The sequence below is a fragment of the Gouania willdenowi genome, chromosome 4 (genome assembly GCF_900634775.1).
Source record: "Gouania willdenowi chromosome 4, fGouWil2.1, whole genome shotgun sequence".
Lineage (NCBI taxonomy): Eukaryota > Metazoa > Chordata > Actinopteri > Blenniiformes > Gobiesocidae > Gouania > Gouania willdenowi.
In genome coordinates, this window is record NC_041047.1 from 29,658,784 (window position 1) to 29,671,864 (window position 13,081).

The window sequence follows — 13,081 nt, forward strand, 5'->3', positions numbered from 1 at the left end:
TATTTTCATTTCATGTTCTAATCAAGATAATTTCCATCGTCATTATTATGATTAACATTATAAACCCCATATACTTCATGCTTACATTTGCTAATTTCTCTCTCTCTCTCTCTCTCTCTCTCACTCTCTCTCTCTCTCTCTCTCTCTCTCTCTCTCTCTCTCTCTCTCTCTCTCTCTCTCTCTCTCTCTCTCTCTCTCTCTCTCTCTCTCTCTCTCTCTCTCTCTCTCTCTCTCTCAACTTCAAGTACCCCCTGTAGTGCCATCGCGTACCCCCATGACAAAAATATCCTTCACATGATCAGTGCTAACTGATCTAAATCTTAGTTTATGCAATCTCACGAACTAAGATCTGTGGGAAAGTGTGCTTGTGCTGATCAGAGAGAACATTCACTCTGTCCTCTATGCACATTTGAGAGTAAACCTTTGCTAATCTTTGAACTAAGAAAAGCTTTAATCATGACCTAAATATTACTGCTTTAACGTTAATAACTGTGAATGCTACACAGTTCCCACACAAAAAATCAAGGCTTTAAAGACGGCCTTGGTTACACTTTCTTGATGAACTCCAAAGAACACATTTAACAAGCTAGAATTATCAATACAAGCGTGCTGCTACAGGGCTTTTATTTAGCTGGAGGCACTGCTGTAACTAAAGCCCATCTCACAGAACTGAAAGCCACAGACTTCAGTGCGTCTTTTTGTTTCCTTAGTATAGTATAAAAAAAAGAAACAACCTTAGGCATATTGAGTTGTTGGTCTGAGATTTTTTTAGTAGCTTAATAAAAGTCATTATAATGGATAAAGTTCTACAAAGTCGGGTTATTTAAAAATATACTTTTGTTTTCTGCCAACTCCCTTCTAATAACTGGTAAAATAAAGTCTCTTAAATGTAGGTAATTTCCTGTTAAACTCTGCAATGGCACAAAATGATCAGGCTTAAGTGTAATAAAATCTTAAAAAAAAAAATAAAAAAAATCTCTTGTTGGTCTAGACGGGAAAACCAAAAAAGAGAGGCTGGTTAAGGGCTAACGTTCTTCAGGACTTTATGAAGCCACCGCTTTACTACTGACACCACCACATACCCCCACAGCGTCCCACCATGACTCAGGAATGACCAAAGCGGTCAAATAGGTAGGAGGAGCTAGCGAAGAAAGATGAGCGAGCTAATACCTGTGGAGTGAGTAGAGGAAGTAATTATGAGACGGCAAAGAAAGCCAACACACAAATGGATGTCCCTGAACCCTGGCACACGTTCATACAGCTGAGGGCAGGAAGTTGTTCGCGCTGAGTGAGGAAGTTACCCCATTTCCTGGAATGGCTGTCCAGGCCACTATATCCAGCAGGACCAACAGTTGTCTTGGTAACCTGCTATAAAATACCCTTAACTCAGCATGGAAGCACGGAGAGAGCTCAAACTAAACATTACAACCCTCAGGGAAGCTTTACTGGCCCACACAAACAGCATGCTAAGAATGGGCTAACAGGGTTTACACTCCCAGGTCAACTTCAGTCCAGGAACTGTTTCTTACACTTAAAAAAACTCTAACCATCAGGACATAACATAGTGCATTCATTAGCTAAACATAAGACATAGCGTTAATTGTAATATCTCTTCTGAAACGAAGAAAGAAAGAAATCATGCTATCCTGTGACTGGCAATAAATACAGAGCTTCATCTGAAGTATGTTTTTAATCTGTAGCGACTAGGGCTGTAATCAACCAAAATGGTTGGTCACACGTAGCGATTAGTCGACTAAAAAAAAAGGAGAATGAAAAAGAGAGGCAAATACTGTATTTTGCTTTGGCATTTTGTGGTGCTGATTTTCTTTTAAACACAGACAATTTATGATAATAATCTTATTCAAGCTTTGACCAGAACCCGACAAAGCAAAAGTGAAACCTACAGGTCCGACAGACATTAGGTATTTATATCAGAGCCCGACCTGAAACCGACAATTAAAACGAATTTTTCCTCATACAAATGACATATTTACGTTTGTGTTAGTGGTAAGCCTGCATTTATTAATAAACTAATAAACATCAGATCAGTGCACAGTGATAAAAACAGCCTGAAGCGCTGAGATGGACTCACAATCACAATAGCCGCTTAAATAGCCACGTGATTTACTGTAATGTGCAGTTTTTTGGCTGAAAACAATAACAGTGTGTGGATAGAAAAATAAAATCGCTTTGGTGATCACTGATCTGCCTAGCTCAGCGTCTATAGACACGCCTACTCATGAATATGCATAAGTAGGCTCCAAAACAGCCCATTTTTAAGACTGCTCAAAAAGTCACTTTTCAGGAGCTAAAACTCTGGAAAACAGGTGAGTTTGGGAAAATAAACCTCAAATACTATGTTTTTGAGGTTCTTAGAACAAATGGAGATGGGTGAAAAATAAGATGATACAGGACCGTTAATATAGTTGAAAATACAAGCAGACGAGTCAGGTAAACCTAATATGTATTTTTTTATTGAAAACATATTGAGTATTAAAAATGAGAGCAGAAAAGGTTAACATGATGTAAAGTTAAACTGAATTGTTGGATGGACTTTATTCAAATATATTTGGAAAAAATGTTGTTTACTTGTTTTTTATGTCCATAATTCATTTATAGACAATTCCCTTTACAAGAAAATGTAATCTAAGAAAGCTGACCTGCACTGTCCAGTGTCGGGCATTAATTTCAGTCACACTGGTTGAATTAATATTTTGGCTAATAAGTCACTGAATCGTTTTGAATCAAATTGTTCTAAATGAACCAATATCATCTATGAATTGGATCGGCAACAACGAATATTGATTCGAATTGTTACACCCCAACTATTAAGCATGTTTGCCACGATTTTCGGAAGTTTAATGGCAGGTGAAGTCCCTTAAACCGTTTAAAAATTATGAAGTGGAAACAAAACGGAAAATGAGGTGTACGTGACACGGAAATTTTGAAACGGCAAATTGAAGGCCCTGCTTTAATAAACAAAAATAGGTTTAGTTTTAGGAATAACAGTTCTGATTAGGACATTCTTCTTTTCACCCAGGTGTCTTACGTGGTGAAGTTTTGGGAGAGTCCCAGTCGAACTGTTACTGGTAAAAAGAACACAGCACTGGCTGGCAGGCTGGCCCTGTGTGCATGTGTGTGCGTGGAGAAAGAGACAGACAGGCACAGAGCAGTCCAGACAAAACCTTTTGGGGACTTTCCCTCAAATGTCGACTTTCAAATTCACTTTCCCTTTAAAACCCTCTTTTTCCACTTGAAATACTCAGGTCTCCTACACTTTATCAGAACCAAATTAACATCACGGTATTATCTCTATAGTTTAAATATTGTGTAAAAAATCCAAGTCGTTAATTCTTGTGTTTCGCTGAATTTGTTTGTTCTAATTCCACAAAGCCATAGCCCTGACTGCGTAATGTCAGCTCACATTTTTAAACAAGTTCCCATTGTTTTCCTTCTGCATCTTGACTGGTAGGCTACAAACTATTTGCCCCAAGGAGATCCATTAAGTTTAAATTTAATTCACTTAAAACTTAAAAAGACAGGAAATTGTGCAACGAGTCCTGAGAATGTAGTAGGAATCAGACCTAAAAATAAAACACACCGCATAATAAAATTAACAGTGGTCAACTTAGAAAAAAAAATCAGGATATTATGTGATAAATGCGATAAGTATTCACATGGAAAACATGTTACCTTTTACGTAACCTAACCAGTGTTAAAAGGCAACAGGTAAAGAGGTAAACAGGCAAAACGAAGAGATGTTGATGTTCTATAACCATAGCTCTAAACGGTGCACACTTAGATAAAGTTTGATTTTTAATTTTGAAATAAAATTGATTACATCTACTGGATGAATTGTTACTAATTACAGGAGTTCTTTAAAACTGCAAACCTTTTATTTATACATTTTCCACCAAAGCCTTACCAAGGGTTCTTTCTTTTTCTCCTACCTGCTGATCCCTCTTTCTTTTGTTACTCTATGAGCTCAGCCTGCCTGTCTCCAGAATCACAGAGCTCCGTAGGCCAAAGAATGCTGGCCACAGTAATTCCCTGTTAATTTGCTAACCTGTTCAACGGTGCAGACACAACGCTCTGTAATCCCAATGACCTTCGCCGCCACACCACTGCCTCCCATAGTAACGGGACATATGGTTTATGAAGGGCCTGAAGCCTCCTTCTATCTCATTTTGGCCTACTGTTTGTGGCCGCAAGAAGTCTCAAAATTATAACACATAGGACATGAATGTGTAGAAAAATGACAACACTTTCTTAAGCTATTGTACTGCCTTCCCCGCAAAGTCTGAAGCCCTTTGTGACCAAGGGTCAAGCCAACATGGCTGCCCAAGCAGTATCGAAATAGTGTGCATACCTGAGCCAGGCATTTAGATTAGCCTACTTTTGCACAATGACTCATGAACTTACTCATGCTGTATACTACATCATCCTTTTGATCAACAAATGCAAATACAACATGTGGTTAAACATTACGGTAAACACAATAGCATACACGACTGCAGTGAGTGTATGATAGGAGACTATTGGCTAAAGGTCAGGAATTGATGTATTTAGGCCCTTATGGCTGTGGGTAGAACATCTGGTAAGTAAACAATGCAGGGTTGTGGGCTGGTCAATAACAATCTTTGTCCTCAGAGCACATGGTGCGGGACGCTGCAGATTAATCACATTTCACACCAGGCTCCCGCTTGGGTCAGATGCAAGAAAACCATGGGTGGCACAATCGATGGCCTTTGTTGGTTTGAGTCCACACACGCAAACAGATACAAACAACTATGTTAGCTCTCGACCGTTTGCACAAAGCAAATATATGCATCCATCTGCATGCCTACACTGTAGGGGCAGCGCTGAGTCGTGTGCCGCAACAATGACGCCTACGTTTCCTGAAGAATGAGAACACTAAGGATCTGCTGAGGGAGACTATCTTGACTGATGACTGAGCAGTCAATGAACTCAACTAACTGGCTCAGCGTGTATGCTCATAATCCCTACCCAATGTCATCTTTACACGGAATATTGTTTCATTTGCAAGGACCGGTCCTTGCAAGTTCATTGCTTTGCATTTATCCTGAAGGCAAACATAGTATTAACAGTTAGATTATCTTGGTATGGTCATTGCATAGATATGGAAATGGTTATTTTACAGGGGTGTCAAACTCGTTTTAGTTCAGGGGCCAAATATAAAGTAGTTTGAGCTCAAGTGTGCCGTAGATTTTAGGCGAGAAAACGAGCAATTTCAACAATAATTTCCCCAAGTTTTGTATGTAAGATGCCAACAATATCCAAATTATAAGTGACAGATATCACTCTTTCAAATTTAATTTTGGGAAATTGTGAGAAATAATTTCAAGAAAATAGAGTCCTTTTAACAATTTGAGACTTAAAATGACTGTGGTCATGTGATAAAAGCATAAGAAAATTGCGATCCTCCATACATTGTAGAGTTGTATTGAATTAGTGTATTTAGGAGGGCTGAGAGATCAACAACTAAATGATTTGGTCATTTACACAATAATTAATGTCTTTTCTGTCTTTTTTACTTTCTCCTGTGGGCCGAAATGGATGGTCTAAAGGGCCGGATTTGGCCCCCGGGCCTTGAGTTTGACACTTTTGATACATAGGGATGTCCCGATCTGATATCGGATATTGATCCGATATCAGCCTGAAAATGAATATTGGACATCAAATTCAAATTTCCGATTTTTTTTTTTATTGAATTATTATTACTTATTATTATTTTTTTGCAATTCATTTTTTATTCATTTTATTCAATTATAGAATACTGTAACATTAATAATAATTAATAATAAAATGGGTCAGTTTTTCTCATACGTACCTACTGTTGCTGACTATTGTTCTCTGTTTGAGTAACATCACTTGATCAAGCCTTTTCTAACATTCCACATGACAAAATAAGTACGGTAATTATTTTTTTTTTAATAAAAAAATAATAATAATAATAATAAAATTATGTATGATTCATGCTGATATCACAAAAAAACACAAAAATAACAATCAAAACTCACGAGTGAGCAAACAAGAGAGTGTGAGACTGGCCAGAGGGAGAGGCAGGAATGTCAAACACCAACAACAATCCTATGCTTCTTCTTGCACTGCCTGCGGCTCTTTTACATTGTCTAACTTTTTTTGTCACGTCACAACAGTTAACAAGGCACCAATGCTCTATGGAAACGTGAGAAAAAAAAAAAAGTGGAGCTGCACACACTCCACACACACTGCACACACACACGTTTCAATATACCTCGTGAACTCGTCAATATCACAGATTTTGTGCCTCAGAGCTACCACCATCTTAATCACTGGCGCCCAAAATGCACAATAACTCATTCATGAAATAAGGCCTGCTGTGCATTGCCAAACCAACCTGTACCTGTACTCTGTAGGTTATCACCAGACACAGGAAAAACATATAGAGACAGATATGCCACGTGTCTAGCCAAGCCTTCTGTTTGTGTCACTGTTTTTTAAAGAGATTTTAAAATGTAATGTTAAATACCCATAATAGCTTGAGTACCATGCTTTATTTTAACGTTACTAAATACTGAGGGTGTTGGTCTATACACAGTTAACTGTACACATTCTAGTTAAAAGCCAGCGCACTGCTTGTTTTTTGTTTGTTTGATTTTGAGTAATGGAATAAAAGTAACAGCAGCACCATGAGTTTTACATAAAAGTGTGATATATATGATCTATATTAGGGCTGGGTTAAAAAAAATTAATCAATTGTCCTTTTAATGAAATTATATTGATTCATAAACTCCTAAAGTTGATTATTCAATATGGATTTTTTACCGTGTGTAATGAAGTTATTAATATTTAAAACTGCACCAAGTTGGAGTTACTTTCTACTAGGGGTGGGAATCTTTAGGCACCTCACGATTTGATTCGATTACGATTCAAGGGGCTTCGATTCGATTCTAAATTGATTATTAATGTATTTTGATGCATGTTTTATTCACAAAATATCTGTTGTATTCACTGTCCACGCACTGTATAAAAATATATATTATATATATATAGCAATTGTAGTTAGTTCAGTATCCTTTATTACACTAATGGAAGAAGTATGTGAACTGAAAATGTACAAGTTTTTTCGCCGTTTGCTCATAGGTTTTCACCTTTGAGCACAAATCAAAGTGAAATAAAGCTGTCACGTAGAGTAGAAAACTCTTCGGTGGAAATGAGATGATAAAACAATGCAATGGGAGCATCTACAGAAAGTTTCATCACGACAATGACGTCAATGATCGAATAGGGGAATTAAGACATTACAGTCGATCACATTAATTGCATAAAATGCAGAATATCGGTCGATCCGATATAGCCAATCAGATCGGTGTAAAGCCTACTATGTATAGCACTAGTTGTCTGATAATCCCTTCCATGTTCAAGTAAAATTGGTACAGTGACTGAAATATCCTTAACCAAATTTAATAAAACAAATGGAATTGTAAGGAATTTAACTGAATCGTAAATCAAATCAGGCAAAATTTTAATTATTATAATTAATCATTATTGTTAGGGATCTTCCGAATATGCGGCACATTTCTGCACTCACATGCTCACTGTTGAATACAAGCTGAGTAAATACTTAAAAAAGACAAAGTTATATGCAACCTGTGCAACACAAAGCTTTCAAGCAATAATTCCACTGGGTCGAAGCATAACAACATTGAGTTAGCCTGATGCTTCACCTGATGTTAGCAAATGCAGCGCAATTCAGCGAGCTAATTAAAAGCTAAAAGGTATGAAAGTGCGTAAGTGAGAAAAGAAAAAAAATGTGAGTTATCGGTGTGCGTGTGTGTGCGTGTGCGTGTGCACTTGTCTGTGTGAAGATGAACTGAAAAATAAGACAGGCCGATACTCAGCTACTTTGTGTTTATAAATACATTACTGTATTTAGTAGGGGTGGTGAAAAAAACATCAATACTTGATTATTAGCAATTGTATATTGACGATTATGAATTGATTCTTAAATTACCAAAGAATGATTATTTATATCTTTAAAAGTGTAATACAACCCAGACGAGTCCTCCTAATTTGGATATTTCAATTACACTAGTATACAATATTGTAGGTTCTGTGAACTGTTACTAAAAGGATGTTAAATGGAAGATCAATAACTGAATCAATAATCATTAATAATGAAAAATCGGTTCGTAATCGAATCGAGAGTTCAATAATCGTAATCGAATCGAATCGGGGAATTGGGCTCGTTAACCACTCCTAGTATTTAGATATTCCGGACTCATTTTCTTTTTCTGTGAGGCCTGAAATCAAAAGTTTACCTTAAAATAAAATAAAAAAGCAGTGACCTAAAGTGTTTGATCATTACACACTGAACAATATAATGGCACTATGCAGTTTTCATATTTGCTTCATATTTAAAGAAGTTGTATTTGTTGTAAAATGTAATTAGTTTTGTATTACATTTTAAGTTAAATACAAAAATATATGTAGTTATATATGTTATTGTTTATTGTTGAACTTAGTTTTACCTCAATTATGATTAAAATGCACTATTTAGTGAAACACTGTAGTTGTGGTTGTTTAAGCAAAGTTGCTTATTAGGCCTTTATTCAAGTAATGTCTCGTTAAAAGGTCGTGTGAGTTTATTTCGTTCAATGCTTACATGTTTTTTTGTGTAAAAAGTACAAGAAGCATAAAGACCGCAAAACGTGTGATTTCTCTTTATGATTAATCAATCAATTCATTAGAAAATTGATAAATTAATTGATTACTAAAGACTGGTATACTGAAGCCCTTAAAGGTGTTATTGTTTAAAGCTTGACAGTTATTCCAATGACTGATTTATTACTGTACGTTGTTGCCTTTTGTATAGTGAGCTCCATTGTTTATTGAAATCATTGATCAAATTGATCACTTCTTCCTGTTATGCCTGTTGCCATGTTACAGGACTGTTTAATGTCCAAATCTAAGCAGTATTTCAACAATTACCTTGGATACAAAGGTAGTTATTAAATGCCTAATACACTGGCGATAGTATAACTTCCTGCAGTGCAGGAAGTTATTTTGTATTTGCAAAATGATGGGCCCTGCTAGGGTTCTAGCAAGAAAATAGTAATTGTTTCGCTGCAATAGCAGCTGCCGAAACTAATACTATTATTATTTATAATACAGTTTGACTAATACACACTTAACTTTTGGGAAAAACACAAGTTCTTGGCAAGTTTATTTTGTATATCTTAGGATCTGAATATGCTCTAATCAAGATTTTGGATACAATTTAGGACTTCAGCAAAATAGATGAATAAGCTTGTTTTATTTTTATACTGTCTTTCTTTGATAAAACATGAGTGCCCATCACCTGTTGCCTTTAAAGTCACACACCACCCAACTCACCAACAGCTTCTTCCCCTGTGCCATACGCACTGCAAACTACAATCAACTTATTGTGTGACTTTCAGTCATTCCAGTGGTGTTGAATTGTTATACTGTCAAATCTTGACTTGTAAAATGTACATATTAGCCATTCCTTTTCCAATGCTGTATTTTATGCATACAATTGTAATATTTATAATATTTTTAACAGCGCAGTGATGTAGAGGAAGCAGCACTGTTGCATAATGAAACCAAGAGCCTATTTTATATTCTCACTGTTTTTGACAAGGAAAACTCACCTAGCGTGAAAATTGTTTATATTTTTATTGAAAAACGTAGTGAAAGTGCATTATAAACCTGTGATAGATGGACTGTGAGTCTGTTTAGAGTGCATCATGCCCAGTGATGATGACAGTGAATGTGATTGGCCTAAAACCATGCAAGGACAAAACATGCAAACATGATAGAGGTGGGACGATACTAGAAATGTCCCGATACAACCTTTTCCACTTCGGATACGATACCGATATTGCAGCCCTGCTCATTTGTCAAGAGCGATGTTTAGTTTATTTGAGCAGTTAAAGTTCTGCTCAAAAGGAGTGGGCCGAAGCAAGAGCTTATAAGCACCCACCCCCGAGATCATTACAATGAAAATAACATATCACACAGTACAAGGGAACAAATTAATGTCAATACCGATTTCAACCCGATACGATATCAGCACAAATCATACCTACTTTTATGGCCGTGGCTAATCATACAGAAATGTATCATTTGACTCCCCCTCTATGCGTATGGAGCGCCCCTCATTGGCCATTTTAAGTGACGCGATAGGTGCACCACGTGACTTCAAGCATCGTCAGTTTTATTTTAGCTTGTATTTATTTTTAGCTACCCCGCTAACCCTTTCATTTTAGTCCTAAACCAGGAAATAATCTAAAATGTTAATATTTTTCGTATATGTATGTTTAAGGTGGAATTTATCGTGTTAAATATGTTAAACTAAAAAAAATATTTATGACAAAAGCATAACGCGCACCCAACGGCAGCGGAATGGAGAATTCTTAAGTCAGGTGCTTAGTGGCTGAGTGGTACCAGTGTCCCAGTGTCCATGGATACGTTTCCATATGAATAGACACTTCGTACTTTTATTACTTATTTTGTAGTGTGGAATGTTAGAAAAGCCTTGATCAAGTGATGTTACTCAGAGAACAACGGACAGCAACAGTAGGTGTGAGAAAAACTGACCCAATTATTATTAACCAATTGGTTACATACATTTTAACCTGCAACATAATATCTACAGTATTCTACAATTGAATAATATAATATAATATATAATGGAGATTTTAGATGCAGTCTGATAAAATATAATATTCATTTTCTGGCTGATATCAGACCAATATCCGATATCAATATTGGATCGGGACATCCCTAGACGATACGATTACATTCTAATCTCAATACTGGGATGCCGAATCAATTTGTATTGCGATTCTGATTTGTTAAGTTCACGATTTAAATTTCCTTATTTACTTCATCCAAAAACCAAAAGTCAAACATACACTTGTGGAAACAATATATGACTTAAGTTCCAAAAATCAAGGCACATCACAAGCAAGTCAGTCGGTCTGAGATTTGTTTCAACACCAAATGGATAGTGTTAAACTATGACCATATATATGTAGACATGGTATACAAAAAAATTGGGGGAGAAATATTACCTTTTGATATCGTTAACCAAAAAAATAAATAAATAAATCGCGATATATTGTAAATCGGCATTTCTCCCACCTCTGAAACATGTAAATGAATGAATAAATGAATGAGTTATTAAATGTGTAATTGTTCCAGAACTACACAGTGGGTTCATATGAATATTATGTATTTACAAAAGTTAAAGCTAAAGAGCAAAAGCTAAACTAGTTTATATTGTTAGGTTGAGATGTGAAAAGTACCACATTTGTTGATGTTGCAGTAGTAGACAAACCAAATATAATCCCATTCTACCAATTACAGATGTTTCTTAGAAATATCTCCCAAATCTCTTTAATGATAGATCCTTTTTTAGCTAAATAAGGTATTTGTGGGAGAAAAGCCAGACTATTATGACAATATGGTACATTAACTGTAGATCATGCCAAAATAGATTTAGCTGTTTTTACAACTGATGTAAATAAATATAAAATTTTGGACAAATCATTCACACAAAAAAAAACCAGAAAAAAAACAAACAATTCCATATCTTAAGACACTGACTGAAGTTTAGGCAATGTTCATTTTCCATTTATTGTTTAACATCTGGGCAGTGGTGCAGCCCTCAGCTCACAAGCTTCCACTGCAGCTGTGTGGGGGTTAAACAGGTATTAATTTACACTGATAAAACTGCTAATATCAACCTTCAATCTCCGTTTACACCAGAGTCCAGTCAGTCAGTCAGTCAGGGTGTGGAGAGATGCTGTGTGGCCCCTTCACGTCCCGCAGATGTAGTAAGCACGCCACAAAGCGCGTCCAAATACATCAAAAACAAACACACAACTTCAGCCAAAGTTTAAAAACTTACCCAAAGAGAGCTGGACGAAAGAGACGACAAAGGCTACCAGTTTTCCCGAGAACAGACCGGGTTTGAGCTCCATATTTTCTGTAAAATCCACATAAGGTCTCCAAGCCCGAAGTAGAGCAGCCTCCTCTGGACGGGGAACTTCTTTTTTTAAAAAAACAGTCTGTCACAGAAGAGCCGCACTGAACCCAAGCGTTTAACCGATAGAATGGACAAGATTACAGCATCTCCAATCTATGTTAGGCTCTTCTAATACATGTTGTAACTAAAAGTGAACAAAAGATGGAGGAAACCTCTCCGTTTGTCGCACCGCGCGCTGAAAAACTCTCTCCACCTCTGAACGCACCGCGACCGCTGCGCTCCCTGCCCTGAGACACGTATCCTTCCGCTCAAGTCACAGATCATCTATCTGTCAGTCGAAACGTGCTTAAACTTTAAATTACTCTTTGAAATTAAACACCTGTATAGTTTTTTACAAGAAGAAAAAAAAATCACACGACGAGATGTGGATTTTTTTTAATTTATTTTTTTGATTTTTTTGCACACATCCCAAACTCTAACCCTAAAAGCAGAAGTTAAAGTGTGTGCGTGTGTGTGTGTGTGTGTGTGTGTGTGTGTGTGTGTGTGTGTGTGTGTGTGTGTGTGTGTGTGTGTGTGTGTGTGTGTGTGTGTGTGTGTGTGTGTGTCGCTGCAGCGGAGGAATTTTTTTTCTCATTTTTCTACTGCTCAGTCTCGGAGCTGCTATGACTCAAAGTTAACCCATTCAATAATGTGCCTTTGCAGTGTGTCTTAAATAAACATACGTACAAAACCTTTTTTTAATAGGTTTTAAAACTCATAGACATCCAGCGCCTTCGTAATACATCTGATTTTGAACCCAAAACCCCTTTAAAGACGCACTAAAGCAAAGTGTGAGTGTGCAGGTGAGCTTTAAAAGTGACTTTAGTCGGTAAATGGTCGGTGAAAAGTGGCTTTTTGTTGATCCAACAACTTCCCAACAGCAATGAATGGAGTGACATTAAATATGTGACAGTTCATCCAATCGTTGATTTCTGCTGAGTGAATTAATTGAATCAAAATGCTGTCAGTCATTTTATTTGCATAATAACCTGCATGGTTTAAGGCAGAGGTTCTCAACCTTGG

The 13,081-nt window shown here is 36.7% G+C and overlaps 1 protein-coding gene across 1 annotated transcript in view; it reads right to left on the minus strand.

Annotated features, from left to right (window-relative positions):
* The window catches only part of notch2 (notch receptor 2), a 78,735-nt gene extending 66,388 nt beyond the window's left edge, over positions 1–12,347 (minus strand). The window contains exon 1 of the mRNA XM_028443467.1: positions 11,942–12,347. Coding sequence (XP_028299268.1) covers positions 11,942–12,014 — 73 coding nt within the window. The 5' untranslated portion in view covers positions 12,015–12,347. The remainder of the gene's footprint in view (positions 1–11,941) is intronic.
* Between the last annotated feature and the right edge of the window lie 734 nt (positions 12,348–13,081).